This window comes from Aspergillus lentulus, assembly GCF_001445615.1.
Source record: "Aspergillus lentulus DNA, contig: Alt08, strain: IFM 54703, whole genome shotgun sequence".
Lineage (NCBI taxonomy): Eukaryota > Fungi > Ascomycota > Eurotiomycetes > Eurotiales > Aspergillaceae > Aspergillus > Aspergillus lentulus.
In genome coordinates, this window is record NW_028322118.1 from 4526834 (window position 1) to 4546397 (window position 19564).

General features: G+C 51.3%; 5 protein-coding genes and 2 non-coding genes across 7 annotated transcripts; 2 read left to right on the top strand and 5 right to left on the bottom strand.

Annotated features, from left to right (window-relative positions):
* The first annotated feature begins 544 nt into the window (after nt 1-544).
* ALT_t096 lies at nt 545-615 on the top strand. The gene has a single exon. It is a non-coding gene; the product is annotated as a tRNA-Gly (tRNA).
* Nucleotides 616-727: 112 nt separating this feature from the next.
* Nucleotides 728-1490, bottom strand: ALT_4665 (transmembrane protein 234 homolog; the record flags this gene model as incomplete). The annotated part of the gene is made up of 2 exons (XM_033556776.2): nt 728-891; nt 953-1490. 2 exons carry the CDS (start codon nt 1488-1490, stop codon nt 728-730), a joined length of 702 nt encoding a protein of 233 aa, XP_033412667.2.
* A 480-nt stretch (nt 1491-1970) lies between these two features.
* ALT_t097 lies at nt 1971-2051 on the bottom strand. The gene has a single exon. It is a non-coding gene; the product is annotated as a tRNA-Ser (tRNA).
* Nucleotides 2052-2369: 318 nt separating this feature from the next.
* On the bottom strand, nt 2370-3332 carry ALT_4666 (phytanoyl-CoA dioxygenase family protein; the record flags this gene model as incomplete). Its single annotated transcript, XM_033556777.1, has 1 exon — nt 2370-3332. The coding sequence occupies one exon, from the start codon at nt 3330-3332 to the stop codon at nt 2370-2372; it is 963 nt and encodes a 320-aa protein (XP_033412668.1).
* Nucleotides 3333-7020: 3688 nt separating this feature from the next.
* On the bottom strand, nt 7021-10060 carry ALT_4667 (mitochondrial 54S ribosomal protein uL22m; the record flags this gene model as incomplete). Its single annotated transcript, XM_033556778.2, has 7 exons — nt 7021-7410; nt 7461-7703; nt 7768-7986; nt 8041-8188; nt 8236-8277; nt 8946-9948; nt 10021-10060. 7 exons carry the CDS (start codon nt 10058-10060, stop codon nt 7021-7023), a joined length of 2085 nt encoding a protein of 694 aa, XP_033412669.2.
* Nucleotides 10061-11975: 1915 nt separating this feature from the next.
* ALT_4668 (U6 snRNP complex subunit PRP24) lies at nt 11976-18304 on the top strand (the record flags this gene model as incomplete). The annotated part of the gene is made up of 7 exons (XM_033556780.2): nt 11976-14555; nt 14611-14838; nt 14889-15245; nt 15299-15992; nt 17678-17739; nt 17796-18080; nt 18131-18304. The coding sequence occupies 7 exons, from the start codon at nt 11976-11978 to the stop codon at nt 18302-18304; spliced, it is 4380 nt and encodes a 1459-aa protein (XP_033412671.2).
* A 161-nt stretch (nt 18305-18465) lies between these two features.
* Nucleotides 18466-19338, bottom strand: ALT_4669 (putative pathogenicity factor; the record flags this gene model as incomplete). Its single annotated transcript, XM_033556782.2, has 1 exon — nt 18466-19338. One exon carries the CDS (start codon nt 19336-19338, stop codon nt 18466-18468), a length of 873 nt encoding a protein of 290 aa, XP_033412673.2.
* Nucleotides 19339-19564: the final 226 nt, after the last annotated feature.

Below are 19564 nucleotides of genomic sequence, written 5' to 3' on the forward strand. Positions count from 1 at the left end.
GTATGGTACCTTGGATGACGAAGACACGTTTTATGATATGGGGTGTCAACGATGCTCTTGATGTTTTTGCTTGATCCTGCTTCGTTGAAAGATGATTGAGATGTATTTTGTAGATACCATTTGCTTCGGGAGGGCATACAGGGCATTATACAATGTGTGGTGTTCCGTGAAGTATGGGACGTGACACCATTATGCTTATATTGTACTTGAGATATAACGTCTAGACAATGATTCATGCTGTCCCTTTTCCACTCACTATCATTTCGCCTCTGTTTGACGTATCCTTAAAGCTGGGAGGCCCTTGGAAATTGTTCTCCGTGCTTTTGAAGATAAGGATTCGTCTCTTCTATCTTATCCTCATTCCTGCCTCGCTCCAATCTTGACTGCAATCCTGATTCAATGAGCGACGCTTACCGAGGGCTAATTCACAAACGTGTCTCCTTGCTGAAATACGTTTGTGAATTAGCCCTCGGTCACTTTGTGAAACTCGTCGGCGTTCTAGAAGTCTAATAAAGCTAAAGTATTAAACTTCTTACAATAAGAAGCATCATTGGTCTAGTGGTAGAATTCGTCGTTGCCATCGACGAGGCCCGTGTTCGATTCACGGATGATGCAATTACCTTTTTTAATTTTCCTTTTTTTTGCCCGTCATTCTTACTTCTGTTGGTTTCTATAATATCTGGAGTGGCTTATTTACTGCATTTTATTTATAATACATTATAGACGATTAACTCTGGTTCTTCGAGTGCACACAGATCCCAATACCGCCCAGCACAAGCGCCATCCCCAACCACGTCTCTTTCTCAATGACCTTGCGCTCAACATACCACTCCCCGAGAACTGTGAAAAGGAACGCACTCGAATTCGCCAATGGGACAGTTAACGACAATTCTATGAAACATCAGCACGGACACAGTCATAGACAACAGTGAGAAAGGGAAGGAAGACAAACCATGCTTCCCAACCAACAAAAAGAACCAAATACTCCCAGTCAAATTGATGACAAGCGGGACGGAATACGCCGGCGTGCGGAGGAGATTAACAACCGTCCAGAAGACAGTTACGATCTTGGTCGTGAGCCATGAGGATGTAGACTTTGGTTTCATCCATGCCGGAGTACGAGTGCTACTTCCCGCCGCGGCTGCAGCTGCAGTTGTTCTTGATCGCGCACTCGATGTGAGAGGCTGGTCCTCCTCTCCCGATTCAGATTCACCTTCGCTTTCGCCTTCATCTCCATTCTCTGTGGTGCTAGCCGCGGGGTGGCTCTGATCCTGTAGCTCCTGCTCTTCCGTGGTGGACTGGGCTGATTGTGTCTGTGGCGCCGCCTGTGACTGTGGTTTCTGAAGAGCTTCCTGCCGAGCGTTAAAGTCCGCTGCGGCGCGTCGGATGAATGGCGTTGTGAAGCCCCATGCTACGCCGACGAGGAGGAAGGAGAGGACGTAGTTGAAGACGGATGGCTCGTCGATCGGCACACTTGCGTCGGGGTCCATTTTCCACCTAGGTTTCTCTGTTGGGATTGAGCTGAGGATGGGTAGATAAGAGGTGGGTGACAGCTGTCAGGGGTGTGGCAGGTGGATCGGGGATAAGATGACGAACGCCCGAGATGCGCCGCGTTGGGAGTAATCTGATAAGATAAGGATGCGCATTGAAATCCCCTGGGCATCATGCATCCAGTTACAGAGTAGCAAATCTAAGCCCCAGATCAAAGATGCCAGTGCCCCGAGTCTTCTTAATTAAGTAGAAACAGAAAGAATCTTGAATTTAACGCCAATATTGGTCATGATGGAAGGTTGGTCCGTTCCCGATGGAATGGTCACTACCTACAATTGGCCTAGAATCGCCTTATACGAGCAAATTGTACCCTGCTCTCCGTATACCCAGCATATTTGCCAATGCGCTTTAGTTCTCTGTATTGTAGCCTGATAGGCTGGGATCCGCCGTAGAGTACGGAAGTAAAAAATAAAAAGAAACGTCAGCGATAGGACTCGAACCTATGCGGCCGAAGCCAAGTGATTTCTAATCACTCCCCTTAACCACTCGGGCACACTGACTGTGCTTATAGTATATGCTTCTTATTTAGACCTATCAGTAAACGTGCAGACAAGGTTCATGTGTGACTCCTAGTCCCATGGGGCATGGGCAGTGAAGATCGAGCCTGCTGCAGTATCCGCAGGGAACATTGTAGGAGATCAGCCGCTAGGCGATAATTATGCGCAGAGACACCCAGAATGACGGGCTTGTATTGCGTGAGTCTGGGTAAGCGCAGCATGGGCTACATGGTATTGGACGCAATCTGAAAGCATACGCAGAATTGGCGTTCCAGCTGTCTAAGAAGTAGAAGGATAAGGTATATACAATTCTGCTCGTTTCTATTGATACAGCTTGGAAAACTCTCCACCCTCAGGAGGCTGCAGCCAGTTCCTCTCATCATAGTCCCATCCGTCCGCACCCTCAATGACATGGAATGTATACGCAAACCGGCTGCGCGGGCTGGTATTCTTCTCGCTCTTATGCAACACATTCCCATGAATCAGCACCAACGACCCGGCCTTGATATCCAGAATCTCCAAATCCTCATCCTTGACCTCCTGACCCTGGCCCTGGCCCTGACCGTCGCCCTCGGCACCCCTCGGCATCTCCGGCCCATCATTCTCCACAAACTCCGTCCCAACGGCCTTCCCATTCTCCCCAACCTTCCTCACAAACCGCCGCTTGATCCCCTGCCGATGCGAACCCCTCCACATCCCCAGCGTTGCATTCCCCGGCCCCGCATCCTGCAGCGCAAACCACCACCCCACCGCCGACGGCGGCCTCGTATACAGAAACTCCGAGTCCCGATGCGGCGGCACCGCGCCCCCAATTCCAGGCTGCTTGCAGATCACCATACTCTGCAGCACGCGCGGGTCCACGAAGCCGAGGGACTTGGCTATGGCGGCGTTGCGCGCGCTCAGGGAGACCTTCTCAAAGGGCGAGGAGAGCGAGTGCAATGCGTGTCCGATCTTGTTGATTGCTTGCTGTTTGGGTCTGAGGAGGGCGGTTTTGCCGGTTGCGGGGTCGGGGGTGGAGGAGAAGGCGTCTGGTTCGAAGAAGAAGCGGATCTTGTCGCCGGAGTTGAGGAAGTAGTCGTCGCCGACGTGGGGGTCGTTTTTGTTGGTTTCGTCGTCGCCGGTGGTGAATTTGGTGAGGGGGTGGGATTCTAGTGGGAAGTCGTCGAGGAGTCTGTTGGTCTCGGTCAGGAGGGAGGTGATGTCCTCTGGGGAGAGGAAGTCGGGGATGACGAGGTAGCCGTTCTCACGGAAGAAGGTGAGCTGTGAGGGAGTAAGGCCTTCCATGGTTCAGACGTAGAGATTGATTGTTAGAAAGAGAGACAGTGGAAGAAGTGGAAGAAGTGGGATGTGCTGAGGGGAAAAAATGCGGGGAAATATGATACTTAAATAATGGGCTTATCAGTATCCGTCGGAGATGCCCGAATGCATCAATGATCATGGTCATGATACCTTGACACTATATAGAAAGAAAGATAGCATATGAATCAATACCATTGTTTAGTTTGTAAATATCATTATATGTGTCGAATACTCCCACAGGAACCCTCTGAACCCAGCCTCCCTCATGATATTCTCCATGTCTTCATCAGCCCTAAATATATTTCCTTTCAGGGTTGGCAATCACGAGCGATATACATAGGAATCAATTTATGTTGTTGTTCTTTTCTTTTTTTCTCATTTTTCTTCCAATGGCCTGCTGTACGCTCTACTAACAATAAGCTCCCACTCGTGAATCAAAAGGCTAGCAATAGAAAGACGAGCGAGAGACATACAAACTAAGCTAAAAACGCAAGCACCTCGTTCTCCACGCGATCAAGATCAAACTTGTCCGGGTACATCAGCGAGGTTATAAGCCAAGGTTCCAATCAGCCAGCCCTGTGCATCGTTGAAGTGGACACCGACATGACATTTAGTTGGGAGTTCATCATACATAAGAGCTTGTCGTCCTCCCGAAACCTCTCTGCCACAGACACCACGATGTCTTCTTGGTGGTCCGCCAGTTCTTGATCTGCTATTTACACATGAACTACATCTGTAATCAGTCCCTGCTTGGCCAGATGTTCCGGCAACCGGCCAACCCGTTGCATCTGGGCTGCAGTAATGGAGACCTAATGATCCCATACCGAGCCCTGTCCAACACGGCAAGCCACAATCCTAGTCCCCTATCAGGCGCAAATCCCCTCTGGAGGCTCCAAGGTGGAACTCCCCGCCTGCGGTCCAGATGCACTTGAATCGCTCTTTGCTAAGTGCGTATGCCCTGCCTGATCAGCTTTGTACACCACTGTCCGTAGACAGCGGTTAACGGGAAGTGAAAATTCTTCTTGCTCGCTGTCGGCGCTCGACCTAAACTGAAGTAGTAGCTATTATCTGGTCTTGGAAATCTGGAGACTCACGGCCTTCAAGAGCAAGCTGACAGGCAATTGCAAGGGTGCAATAGTCAAGCGCACTCTTCAGTGCCCAGATAAATGCCGTCCACTTTTATTTCAGAATTTCCAGCTGAGAATCATGGAATGACAGATGGAGAAGACCAGAGGAACCCAGCGGATCTTCCACTCGGCCTCAACCACCCCAACCCCACAGTCAAGGGGGTTTGTTCTACCAGATGAGATCCGCTCCGCAAGCAATGCTTTTTCGAGCCTTACAACGTCAGAAAGGCTGACTGAAACTCTTTCGATCGGGCATAGTCCGATCGACTTCCGATGAGAACGAATCTGACAAGTTCTGACGGTCCCGTCTGGTAGATCGAAGCATGATCCAGCTGCCGATAGGAATGCCAGCATGTGCTAGGCATAGGCTTCGGAGTTGAGCCTCCTTCTCAATGCGCCAAGGGCCAAAGGACTGCATCGCTATAAATTCCTCTGGTTCGGCGGTGGTGGTCGGAGCTGTCCTCTCCAAGCACCCAACGTAACGGGTATCTGGTGTCATGTGTGTGACGAATGACTCCTTATAGCCCTGGTAAATTATGAGCCGACTGATCTGTCAGCCATGTATATATAAATCATGTTAATAGTTTAGCCAGTGGACGAGTAACCTTCACAGCTCGGATGTACGCAGTATACTCCATTGCTTCGTGCAACGATTCCCTGTGGAAATCTATACCCAGCTTCAGGCCATCGTAGCTTCTCTGGCAGCGAGGAAGCCTTATGTCACTGGGCGAGCAATAAGAAAGGACACTCCTCAATTGACTGCTTAGAACAATATGTTCAGATTGAGAGGAGGTTCCATGAGAATCGACTTCTGCTGGCGAGGTGCCGCGAACCGCCCTGAGATTTCGGCAAGAGCCCCTTCTTCACCAGAGCCAGTCCACCTTAGAAGGGACCGAATTGTCAGGCATTGCTAAGGAAATGGCTGAGAGCGGGAGCGGCTCTTACGACACGATCCATCTTTCAGCACTGTGTGTATAAGGTTGGTATACCCAGTCAACCGACCCTCGGTAAAAGGAGGAGGGGATGGGGGGAAGCTATCGCCATCCCATACTATTAGGGCTTGTCTTCATTGATTGTGTGTCCATAAAATACACATCAATCACTAAGGTAGGTTTCCGGCATAAGCCAAGTTTTGGGCCGGTAAGATAGCATTTGGCCTCTCTAAAATTGCAGTTAGATAATGTTCAATAATCGGATTAAGCACTTACATAGTGAGCCTGGCCTGTTCGAACCCGATATGAACTACATTGTCCATAGAAGCAGTCTCTTGCTGACGGAGTCAACAGCCCAGATGTTGTGGAAGGTCTTCTTCTCTTGAAGCGGTTGGGCTTTAGAAGAATAAAATGGTATGTAATTCCTGAGGAACCCGCTCATAGCAAGATACGTGGAAAGGGTCGCCAATGTTTCAAGGAATTTCAGCTTAGCCAGAGCTTCTAATCGGTCAACGGGGGCAGATATTCCAAGGGAGGTAACATTTTGTCCAAGCAGCTTCACTGACGGAAATGCGACAAATGCTTTCTCGGGATTCAGCGTAATCCGATATCTGTGACAGCCTTCGAGGATTTGGTGCAAGTGGTGAGCATGGTCTTCCAATGTGGATGACCATGTGGCGAAGTCGTCATAAACCCTCTCCAGATGCTGCGCAAGTCACGGAATTTGTGGTCGATCTGTCGCTGGACATATGTACCGCTATTCCGAAAAGTCTTTTTTCGCTCCTGAGGCCGACTCGATGAACGCGGTTCACGGCCTGGAACAAAGTGTTCATAGTCCATCAGAACCACCCGACTAGCGGCTAGAACAGCCGGGTTTCGATAGGTGATCTGGTTTAAGGCAACCGGTGAAGCGCAACAGATACGGCTCGATGAGATCTTGCTTGACTGGCGTTTATCCAAAAGTGGTCTTCCGGATAATGAATTGAACAGAGTATCAAGGCCAGAATGGCATTGCCAACCCCTCAATGTGTCATGGCATCTTTTGTAGTGGCAGCGATACAAGAAGACGTAATGCATGCGGCGAAACCCGTCTCTAAATGTGTCAACGAACAAGAGTGAGGATGAATCCGATGGCGGATTTCCACGAGTCGATAGAAAGCAGACCGTTGCCGCGTTTGAAGACCACAGCCAGAGCGGCAGTTCTGGCTATATCTCAGGAGGTTGAGAGGGCATGTATTTCCATGACGCGTTTCAGAAGATTCAATTCTGGTTTATTCAATAAAATGCATGACTAAAGTGAATGTCAAAGCCGTCGAGGAGCATATCCGAGCAACATCCACCATTGCAGAATGAATAAGACGCCGATTCAATTACGATAAGAAGGGAGTTCTGGGTATTAACTTTCGCCCTTACAACCCGTTCACTATGGTGTTCGAGCTGGGTTGAACCTAGAAAGTGGCAGGAGAACTGTCCTTCGTAAACGCTGCCTTTAATGAGCATCTTAGCTAGATATAGGGATATCATTTCATCTGGGTATATACAATAGACGATACGCATGCATAGTCAACATGCCTCTGCCAAAACCACCATCAGCCCTCACACGGCCTCTCGGAATCAGTTCTTACAAACCGGCGCCGTCGTAGGAGGATCGATATGCATTTTCGGCAATGGCCCAGACACACGCTCTACCTTGACCAGAACCGGAATGACAGCACCCGTCGCGAGCGCAAACTTCCGGTGCCCAGTGACCTGCAAGATACTCGTGATGGCGCCCGAATGTGCCGTCAAGGAGATAAAGGTATTTTCGTCGTGAGTGAAGATGTCTTGGAGTAAGTCGCGAAGGCGAGCGTCACGCGCGGTGTCGGACTCCCGTAGCTTTGGATCATACAGGGGGTCTTCCTCTGCGAAGCCATCTTCAATAATGTACTCGGGGTATTCGGCCTGTATAGCCGTTTTCGAGGACCGACTGTCGCAGGTGTGAAGACCGATGGTTTCTCGGAGGAGCTGCTGATGTAAGTTTTCATGATTTATGAAAGGTGATACCGTTGACGTACCTCTTTGACGACCGGGCGGAAAGGCTCCGTATGCGGCATCTTCAGGCCGCGGAACGTGATACTGGCGGTAGCCAAGCATCGATTCAACGGACTCACGTAGTACGATTGAGGGAATGGGATCTTGTTCTCGATCTGCGTCTCCCAGACCCGGTGCGCCGTTTCCGCCTGAGCTATACCCACAGGAGTGAGACGGGCGTCCACCCATGTCCCGTTGTCGTCCCCGTCGAGGAGGGACCAATAGCACTAGAACACTTAATCGAGTTCCGATAAACAGCCTCATGTCGAGGGTATCAGCGGAAATACTTACATCCCATGCCTCTGTCCCGTAGCGGCGCTCGGCGACATTGTGGTACCCCTCTCCATGTCGGCCAAGGTAGAGCAGTCTGTAGCTTGTCTCAGGACGACTCTCTGCATTGAGCTTTTTGATATGGTGCTCAAAGCGCTCCCATTGGGTTCTGCGGCCGTCTGGATCAAACTCGGCGTCCGAGTCATAGCTTCGAGGTATTAGGCCAAAGTTCGATGTGACCTGGTCATCATCAGCTACGTCCTAGGTGATGCTAATATTTCAATAACAGCTCACATAATCGAAAGTGTCCGGATCAGTCGTCGGCTCATCTTGCATGAAATATCCGGTCACAGTGCTCAGTCTCAGATGCGACTCGGATGTAATTGATTCAGCCATCATCATGAACCCAGCTACAATGACAGTGACTACAAGCAGGATTGGTCTGGATGGTGTTAGTAGGGAAAAAGGCTTCGAGGTGTGAGCACGTACATGATGAAAGATACTTGAAAGAACCGTTGGAAGCCAGGTGCCCTAGGAAAATTCAAATGCGGCCTTTCACTTTCATGTAGAGGCTGATATTCTAGCTCATTGCCCTGCCTGGGTGGGCGAGCTGTGGAGGGACGCAGGGGGATCATATCCAAGTGCCCGTGCGCTTCATTGGCCGCGGGCTCTGCTGCGTGTGGGGCAATCAATCGCCAGCCAGACTGGGCCTGGTCTGATATATATTCATTCGTTCATCCGACTCAGAACGAGGCTGTGGGAAGGTAGGGAAATAAGTAATTGCTAGGGTTGGTGGTTGACAATAGTCAATTGGGACCCACGGAAGAAGCACGCATACACGTGTCGATGTTCAGGTGAAATAGAAGACGTCACAGGGCACTTTCTAACAGTACCCGACTTAGTAACTATAGGGAAAACCGATGCGTTCCAGAAATGTATATTTCAGTATTGTACAAGGTGAGCCCACTATCGGCTCAATTCTTTAGACCACAAACGGTGTTGGCAAGCCAATGACCTCGCATCACCAAGAGTAGATAGACATGGGAGAGGAAACGCTGAAACATCCCGCTCGACGGAGAGTGCTTTCGGAAATCTAGGAAAATTACAAAGAAACGAACAACGCCGATAACAACCCATCAAATCGCCTAGTCATGGCTATAAAACAACGAAGCGAACGAGTCGATCACCAGCTATAGTACTGGTTCTGGGCGGTGATCTTCCGGTCCGGAAGCTGGGTCCAAAGTTGGGCTTTCCGCTTGCGCAGTGCCTCAGCCTCACGATCCTGCCACTCTCTGATCCGGGTATTCTCTTCCTTGAGCAAGACACTCAGGGAAGTGTAAGGGGGCCGTAGCCGATTAATCTGGCCTCGAGCGCGATGGTCGTAGTCGACTCCGTATGGTCCTCGGTTGACCCAAGCCTGGGCAATGTAGATCGATGAAGGGTTGGTGATCGTTTTCCGCTCACCAGTTTTGAGAGTGATGGTGATGGGTTTCTGTTCTGTGGCGTTGCCCAGACCCATGCCTGACCGAACAATGGCAACGTTCTTCGCGTGCTCGAGGTGCTCAAGAACGTCCTTGGCGACCTTCTTCTTGCTGAAGCGCATCTGTAACATAGCCTCGTCGATATTCTTTCCCGCGATCTGACGTGCGAGGGGTCCCAGCTTCTTCAAGGAGGTCTTGAACCAATGGGACTTGGACAGTGACTCACGCTCCGTCCGCATAATCTGCTCGGTCTTCGTTAGGCGACCCCGACGACGTACTTCCCGAACAATCATCTTGCGCTCCCATCGCATCCTCGCCTTCGGACGAGGATCGAGCACGGCCGCCATGGTGATACGGTTTCGGTTTTCCACCTCCAAATTAGCTTCCTCCTCGCCTTCCGCCGCTTCGGTGGCTTGTTTGCGTGCTGCTGGCGTCCGGCCGGATGCGATAAGCTTCGGCGTTGCTTCATCTTCGGCGAAAATTGAGTCTGCACTCAATGAACCTTCACGCTTGGGAGGGGCTGTTGCTCTGCGGGTGATTTTCGGCTTTGCGGTCTCGGACCGGCCACCGAAGAAGAAATTCTTGATGGAGGACAAGGCAGACGGTTTGGATTGCTCCTCCGGTTTCTCGTTAGGCCCATTGCTGCTGCCGTCATCCTGAGCACGGCGAGGAAAGGAATATGTCAGGGTGCGTCGAGGGACGAAAGTAACACCTCTCCGGGCTACACAAATGTGTCAGGGCCAAAAGAATATTAAAGGTGACGGATAAAGCAATTGGAAGGGTAATGACTTACCTGACCGGATCAGTTGCCCGTAGGGATATACAGCACCCATTGTGGCCATGACAAGCGAGCGTTAACAACCCCGGGAGCGAGCCTGATATTCGGAGATTGAAGGGAAAATTGCAATTGGGAAGTCGAGAGCACATGATCCGCGTTTCTTGGCTGCGGAGTGGGTTGACATAGTCTACCGTACACTGTGGCTGAGGAATCAAGCCACACTTCTGTTTGCTTTGAGGCTTGACCGACGCCAGCAACCTTTTAGTCTAGCTCTTAGACGGCGGTACTAACTCCTTGCAAGCTCGGCAACTTTTTGCGATTTGCTGCAGCTAGTCTAATCTACCTGTAGACTAGTCCCTTGCTAAGTTTCGAAGCGCTTTGGTAGTAAGAGCACTACCACTACCTCTTCATGCAAAATGACCTCATCATCGGACTAGTGTCGGTAAGTTTCTGCTGCTGTCGGTTAAAGCGGCAGCCCTTCAATTGTCTGCCTCATTTTGTACGATATACATGGCTGTGCTGAGCGCTTTTGAACAGGTGCAAAATGCAGTGATTGCTTGAAATATTACATGACAGCCAGTGTTCTCAGCATTGGACACCTATACCTGAGTCGTCATGGCTTCATCTGCTTCGCTCAACCATTGTCCGATCGTTTGCAACTCCAAAAATGGGATGTGGATGATTGATGGTTCGAGCCACTGGCCAACTCAGACATCCATATCCACCATTCTCGACTGTTGACTAACAGATTCAGCCGACAGATTCATAATAGGGCAGGGGACGCCTTCCTCGGCGCACAGGGCAATGCAAGTGGCTGTTGATCATGGCACGTGATGATGCTCAAACTCCAGTCGTAAAACAGCTTCAGATCCAGCTCTTTCAGGTAGGGCCTCGTCGAAATGAAATCGAGCAGCAGGGATTTAGGCTTGTCATCCATAGCATTACACCTAAGCCTTGTAGAAGCATTCTATAGATTTTGACCACTACGTCAGGGAGCTACTGTATCAATCGATCGAAATGGCCTGAGCAACAAATCATGTCTTTTAAAACCAATCGGTTACACAATCCGTTCGATCCAAAGGAGTCGAGAACCTGTCGTAGTCATCAGCGTCAAAAACTCCTGCATAGTACGGGAATTCTACGTCGTTTAAATTTCAGGTCGACGAGGTTAGCTAAAGCCTTGAGGATTGTTCAAGCGTCCATTCCTGAGCTAGGTGGCTGATCTCTACGCTTGTTGTCGCATAGTATTCTGTTGGTACCTCAGGTATCTATCCCATGCTGCGAGCTCTTCTTGTCCTACTCCCATCAGTCTCGTCTTCAGATCTGTGGAAGAGATAGTCTCTTGACTTTCTGCTGCACTGCGCTTTTCCCGGCCTCTTTCTTGTCGCCTGTCCTTTTGTAGGCCTCTATTTCCCCATATTTTCCCGTCATTGTGACCGCCGCTTACCCGCTTTTAGGCTCTCAACCTGGATAGCTTGGTCCCCCTCCTCTCTCTCCCCTTCAGCTTTCTCGCTCTCCCCGGTCGTCCCATTTTCCGTCCCAGAAATCCTTGTCATTTCTGTCTTGAAGCATCAACGTATACAATCAAGAATCAACTACTCAAAGGAGAAGCAACGAGAGAGAGAGAAACGGAACAAGTGGAAATTTACTCACGTGGAGGGAAGAATCCTCGGTCCTAATCTCTCCATTGCGCAGTTCTTTCGTGGTTTGGAACTTTTCCGCACCACTTGAGAGGACGGCAAAAGTCCTGCTTCCTGAGTCGCAATCGAGGCTCTGGCCAAAGCAGGAATGGACTCGTTGATGAGGCTATCATCAGTTGTCCTCTAATTTTCGAATCCATTTCGTTCCTTCCTTCCTCTTCTTTTTCCTTGGGGTTTGCGTCCGCGCCAGCGCGTTAATTGGCGACTTCCATTTTACCTTCGCCTTTCGTTCTCCATCGTCAAACCCTTGGGTAAAAAAAAATCTCCATTATGGATATAAACTCACTTCTTTCGCCAGACTCGAATCCTCAATCTGGGCGTTCAACCCCTGGAAACGGATCGATGTCTGCCAACAATGCTTCTGCCGCGACCTCACGTCCACCGAATAAGCCGCTACGGAAAGGTCGCACAACTTCCGCACGGCCAGCCATGACTTCATCTCCTCTTGCGCATCACGTATATGCTCCTTCGCAATTAAACGACCCTTCCCCGCCGGCGACGAGTAGTCCAAGTGCGGGTCCGAGCATGGGAGGAGGAAATGGCACGCCTCCGGCTGTTGATCTGCCTCCATCCCGACAAGCATCCACGCCAGGCATGGATACCCTCGCAGATTTGGCGTCAATGCAACATCATCAGCCCCAGCGTTCCAATACCTCCATTTTGCGGGGTACCGAGTCCTATGAAAGCCAACTATCGCCATCCACGATGTACCCTCACGTTAACCCGATCTCTCATAATACGCCTACTCCCAGAACTTCGTTTGACATCGCAATGTCGGAGGGTCCGAGGGAGGGCGCTGCTCGAAGGAATTATGCTGACACTTCTTTGCGGCCCGAGGCTCAAAGGATGGCGACGGAGCTCTTCGCTCAGATTCAGGATAATCCGCATATTTACGAGGCGCACGTAAATTTTATCCGTCTGCTCCACGAGGGCTTTGTCAACCATGTTTACCCGCCCAATAATCCGGATATCCACGGCGACCCACGAAAATATGACCTCCTTAGGGATATGCGCACTGCCCGGGAGGAGATGGACAAGCTGTTCGCCATGGGTGAGGATCTCTGGGCGGAGTGGATCCAGGACGAGAGTATGCTGGCGCAATCGGTGGAGGAACGCATCGCGGTGATGGAACTCTGCCAGCGATCAATTGAGGAGGAGTACGGTAGTACCAAGCTATGGACCATCTACGGTGAATGGGTACTATACCTCTACAACTCCGCAAACGGGGATTCTGGCTCGAACCAATGGTCCGAGGAGGACAAGCTGGTCGGTCGTGAGGTCTTTACCTGGCAATCAGTTTTGGATGTGTGGCAGCGAGGTGCCGAGGCGACCCGATGGAGGATTCACGATAGCCATCTGGTCTGGGATCGATTTTTGGACCTGCAAGTTCAGGACCTTTCTCGTCGCCCATCGCAAGAACGTGCCAGTCAAGTAAAGGGCTTCTTCGATGCCCGCTTGCAAACCCCGCATGCTACCTGGGACCAGACCTTCCAGGCCTTTTCGGGGTTCGTGTCGACATACTACAACGCAAACTACGAGGAAATCATGGCCGACACGGCGGGTCGACTTGCTACGCCAATTAAAGAGAAGTACAACGCGCGGGAGCATCTGGAGATCAAGTTGCGCAATGCCGTCGATGCTGGGGAGTTTGGCCTGGAGTGGGCGGCGTACTCGGAGTACATTGAATGGGAAGTGAGCCGACACCGGCGGAAACGCCAGTCGAATTTCGATCTCGTGAACGCCATCTACCAGCGTGCAGTCCTACGTTTCCCGACCGACTCCAACCTCTGGGAGGACTACGTCATGTTCCTTATCGACCAGAATACGCACGGTAACGCGAGAGCGACCACAATATCGACGCTCGAACGAGCCACCAGGCACTGCCCATGCTCCGGTACCCTTTGGTCGCAGTACCTCCTTAGCTCCGAGCGCGAAGGACAATCTTTCCAGAGGATCGCTGACATCAAACACAAAGCCACAAGTACTGGCTTGCTGGACGCCGGTGGTATGGAGGAGGTACTGAAAGTCCATACCGCCTGGTGCAGCTACCTTCGTCGGCGCGCCTTCCTTTCAGATTCGACCGATGAGGACCTGGATGTTGCCGAGGTTGGCATTCGATCCGCCATCGAAAGTGTTCAGGAACTCGGAGAGAAGAAGTACGGTCGCTCATACCAGGGTGATCCGCTGTTTCGCCTCGAACGCATCTATATCCGCTACCTGAGTGAAAGCGGCAGTTGGGACAGTGCACGCGAAACTTTCAAGGGGCTGGTCGGTCGCCGTGGCAATAGTTACGAATTCTGGCTCACCTACTATCACTGGGAACTGATCTCGTGGAGCAAATTTGTGCAGGGAGAAGCGACGGCGGATGCCGCTCGGCGGACGCCCAACCCCAGCTTTGCAACTGCCGTGTTGAAACAGGCCATTAAGCGGACAGATCTGGATTGGCCCGAGAAGATCATGCAGGTCTATGTCGCACATTGTGAAGATTACGAGGACTCGGAAGAACTCCAACAGGCTATACTGGAGACCAGGAAAGCCATGAAGGCCATCACCGCACGGCGAGAAAAGGAAGCTGCGGCGGCGTTGCAGCAACAGCAGGCGGCGGCGGCGGATCTTGCATCTCAAGCAGAGAAGCGTAAGCGCGAGGATGACACTGGAGTAAACGGCTATCCCAGCAGTAAAAAGGCCCGTGCCGAGGAGCCAGCACCGGCACCAGCACCAGCACCAGCATCCGCTGCGCCGCAACCCGAGCCTGTCGCACTCCGGCGCGACCGCGAAAATGCCACAGTAGTTGTCAAGAATTTGCCTCACCATATTACGGAACACCGAGTGCGACAGTTCTTCCGTCATGTAAGTTTCTCCCCTGGTTTTCTGTTGTCTTCACTTCCTTATCTGACTTGGACAGTGCGGGACAATCAAAGGCTTGAAGATGCTGCCAGGCGACGATGGAAACTCTGAGACCGCCATCATTGAGTTCGAAACTAGAGAGGAAGCCCTTGTGGCTCAGACGCGCGATCAGAAGTTGCTTGACGATAACGCTATTGAGGTTCATCTTGGCTCCGGATCCACATTGTTCGTGACGAACTTTCCATCAACCGCTGATGAAAGTTATATCCAAAACCTGTTCCGCGAGGTAGGCATCTGCCCAACAGCTCCATCTAATGTGAAACTAACCAGTCTTAGTATGGCGAGATTGTCGATATACGCTTCCCGTCTCTCAAATACAACACTCATCGACGATTCTGTTACGTGCAGTTCAAATCCTCTGGGGATGCCCATAACGCGACCAAGCTGAATGGCGTTCGGGTTGGAAGCGACCTCAATCTGGTAGTCAAACTCTCAGATCCTACGCGCAGAGAGGACCGTCATGGACCTGTTTACGAAGGGCGGGAGCTTCACATTTCCAACATTGACTGGAAAGCCAACGAGGATGACCTTAAGGAGGTGTTCCAAAAGTATGGCACTATCGAGACGGTGCGGATTCCAAGAAAGGTCGATGGTGGCAGTAAAGGGTTTGGCTATATTGTCTTCTCCACCAAAGTATGTTTTCTGGCCATCCGGCTACTGAGTTTTATAGCTAATCTCTCGAATAGGAGGAGGCAGAAGCCGCCCTTGCTATGCATGAACAGGAATTCCGCTCGCGCCCGCTACAGGTCCGAATCTCGACCCCCCAAGGTGCTAAACGAACTGCAACCACTATCGTGAACCGCGTCCAATCCCCTGCAGCTGAGGCGAATGGGACCAAAGCGCCATCTGTCGAGCCTGAAGGCACAGCCAAGGAGCGCTCGGCGCGGACCCTGGGGCTCATGAACGTTCCCGACACGGTGAATGATGCGCGGATCCGTGCAATGGTTGAACCTTATGGACCCCTCATTAAAATCGTCCTGCGCCCTGATCATCAAGGAGCTATTGTCGAATTTGCGGATGTTAATCATGCCGGCAAGGCTTCGCTCGAGCTTGAAGGACAGGAAATTGCTCCGGGTCGAAAATTGCATGTGGGCACGGTTTCGCAACTGCTGAAGCAGTCGGCGGAGAAGAAGGGGGGACCCGGTCAGGCGACAAAGTCAAAGGACAAGGCCACGTTCCTCCAGCCGGCCGGACCGATCAAGCGTCCTGTGCAACCCGGTCAGCGCGGTGGCCGAAGAGGTGGATTGGGGGTGAAGCGGGTCAGCATTTCTTCGACAGCCTCGCAGGGGGGCAGCACGAAAGCCGAAGAAGGCGCCAAAAGCGCGACGACGATGACGACCACGAATGTGACGACAGAAAGCGGCGCTCACCCAGTTGGCGGTGAGAAGACGAGGAAGAGTAATGATGATTTCCGTGCCATGATCCAGCGGAATCAAGGCGAATGAGAGTAAAACCTGTGCGCGGCGCTTCGGATTGTAATGACCGGGTTGGCGTTTTTTTCCCCCTTTCTCCTTCCACTGATGTCCCTCTACTGAATGGTTCCCTGCCATGGTGAGCTGAGCCGGAGCGTTCCCTCGCTGTCGTGATGGTTTCCTTGATCATGCCATTCTACGCCCGCCTGATGGAAAGGCGAACGATGCTTTTTTTGGCGTCTGTAGATTACCATTACACTTCTTTTCCTGCGTTTCTTTTTTGTTTTTTGTCCGAGTCGACATGTTTGCCCATCTAATGATTCTTCTTCTTGTACCCGACCGTTGACGGGGGAGATTCCGCAGGCATAATGCGGGCTGGGTGATGGCTGCTGATACTGCCTCTGCTATGACTTGGACTGTTATTCTACATTGAGTGGCAGGCGACATTATGTGATCAATTGAAAAACATTGCTATCTCTGTCCTGCAGACTTTTCTCAGTATAGCAACTGTATACAACCCTGCAACAGTGCAGCAAGAAGGACAGTCGGCATGGTCTGCTCCCTGCATAGTTGGGGAATTTCTTAATTCATCTGTTTCCCGCAATCCACTACGCTATGCAACCCCCGCAATGACTGACGCTTTGACCGACCAGATAAGCCTGTTTAGAGTGACTTGACTGTCTGAGAACCGGCCGTTCTCCGTAATTCTATTATCCTTCGACAGACCGCAAGGTTATACTTGAGTCTAGACCAGGTAGAAGGAACAATGATTGGATGCGAATGGGCATGATACTGGCTCGGTTGATCGACGGGTCATTCGGACACAGGAATTCACCAGCAGGCTCTCATGACCATTGATCGGCATCAGTGGGAGATATCTTAATTAATCCGGGGGTAGAGAGGTAGTACTGAGTACATATTTGACTATGTTGCGGTGATTCTGGTCGAATCATAAGCAGACACTGTGTGGGATGGTCGTACTTTTGTGAGAGGTTTATAGGTGTGTACCGTACCTATGACGCTGCCTTGAGATATCCTCCTCCCAAGCCTCCTCTCATTTATCGGGGAGTTTCCTCAACTTCCTCCGTTTCTACCTTCTTCCATCATTTGAACGACTGCTACCAAGTCCTGTCTTTTCATTATCATTGTTAGAGCTATTTCCTAGATAATCCTCTCATCTCACTGATTGAACTGTCGACATCAGAGCCGGACTTCCCGCCTCGCTCAGCTCATCCTGCCTGATCGTCTTGTTCACCACTTGACCGGTCTTTTGGGTTCCAGCTTTCGACACTCGAGCCCTTTTTCTTAATCAATACGATCAGTCATTCCTGTCGCGTCGACCTACTTACCTCCATATCATAATCCGTTGAGTTACAACCCTCGCTGCCGGTCAGTGAGCGTTGACCATCCCCTTCCGACCATAGCAGCAGTGTCGTCATCGCCGGCTGCCCTTGCTACAACTATCCGCTTGGTCAGGTCAATTCGACCGCGTATGCCAGAATGGATTTCCATCTCATCCCTCGAGGAACAGACAGGAATTACACAGGTTTCTTGACAAAAACCATCGTCTACGCCTGCACCTTGCTTTTATTTCTTGGTGGTACTTGAATCTCATGCTACGCTGGCAACTGTTAGGAGGCTAACATACCACAGCATTCGGCCTGACGATCTCATCCATCGTCGTACCGAAATGGGTCAGCTATCATAGCGAAAAGGTGGGCATACGTCTTTTTGCGTGTTGAAGACAGGCTGGATTAACTGACTTGGCTAGTTTCACTACTCCTACGGCCTCCACCGTCGCTGCTCGTCCCTCACCAACGTCTGCGAGAGTTTCCCCCAGCGCGAAGACTGCCATGGCGAAGACCGGTACTTTTGCTCGATGTGGCGCACCGTCGGGTTCCTTATGTCGTTTGCTGTGGTCCTGGAGGGGATGAGCGTGGTTGCGTATCTGATTGTGCTGTCGGGCGGGAAACGGCTGCGCGAGTCGGGGTGGAAGGTGCTGAGTCTGCTGATTATCCTGTCTGCGCTTGTGCAGGCGGCGAGTATGTCGGTTGTCGTAAGTCTATCTCACACTCTCGTTCGTTCCGTAGTTGACACTTGCGGCAGGCATACTTGTATGACAATGAGGACCGTTTCTTCGTCGGCTGGCGGCTGGGCGAGTCCTGGATTTATTGCACCGTCAGCTGGTGCGTGAGTCTTTTCTGCGCGGTGGCCATGATTCTTGCGGGAAATAGTCTTCCGTCGGAGGGAGGGTATGAGTTGATTCCGGATCATTCTTGATTGACTTGCAGGGTTGGATTCTATATCACATTTAGCAGCACACGGCTGGCAAGTTATTGTCTTTTCTTTTATGTTGTGGGTCTCTATAATCTCCGGCGTTGTATGTACCAGCCTACAGGCGTCACGATTAATGCTAATGAGAACGCATCACATTTACTGGATCACCTTTGTACCTTTTGCACCGCTCCCTTCCTACTCACCCTCGACATTTCCCTTCTGTTCTCCCCATCCTCATTAGCCTGCTCCAAAACCCACTCCTGAAACGTCGGCAGGATCTCAATATCCGGGAACAACACCTGCTCTTTGTTTTTGGTCTTTGTCTTTTGTGCCTGACGATGCTGCTCCGTGAGATCCTCTCGGATCCGCTCAACAATCGCCCGGATTTCAGCGAACGTCTTCCCAGGCCCTGTCTCGGCGCGCAACCACTCGGGAACAGGACACGCTTTGATCCGCGGCTTGCGTCTCTGTCTTTTCTTTCCGTCGCCTGACTCTTCCTCGTCATCTGCATGCTCCTCCTCCCCCTCAGAAGCACACGCAGAAGCAGAAGCAGAAGCCCCACCCCGTCTCCCCTTCCTCACTCTCACCCCCTCCTTATCAGAAGCCTGCTGCTCCGCAAAGGAAGAGGAAAGACGTTGAACCTCCCTCCTCCGAAGGACAACCTCAAAACTCTCCACCCCGCCCCAAGCCTCCATCCTCGCCAGACTATCCAGCAGCAGCTCGCACTGCGTAAACGGCCACGCGCGCGATCGGTACCGCGCCCGCTGGTAGTGCTTGCGGCAGTAGTGCACCCAGACACTGGAGGGGAACAGCTTCGTGGAGGTTTTGTTGCGGCCGAAGATGTGGGAGATTAGTTTGCGGGGGTGGCTGCCCTTGCCGGAGGCGTTGGCACTACCGGAGGTGTTGCTGCTGTGGGTGGAGGTTGTGCAGGGGTGGGTGAATTCGCAGGGGGGTTCATTTTCTTGTCTTGTAGGTGTAGGATGGGAGGATTGTTTGGGTGGTTTTGGTTTTGGTTTGGGTTTGGGTTTGGGGGCCATGGTTGTGGATGCATGGGGATGGGAAGAGAGGGCTGGAGATGGGATATATTATATAGGTTGTTGGGGGGGTTGTCTATTCCATTGTGCTAGCATTGTAGTGAAGATGTCTCAGTTGAATAAGATAAAGAATTGTTGACTCATGTATTCACTAGCTACAAGCAGGTCATGCGATGCCACTCATAAATCAACCAACGCCATTGTTGCAATTTGTCCATATCATATGCGC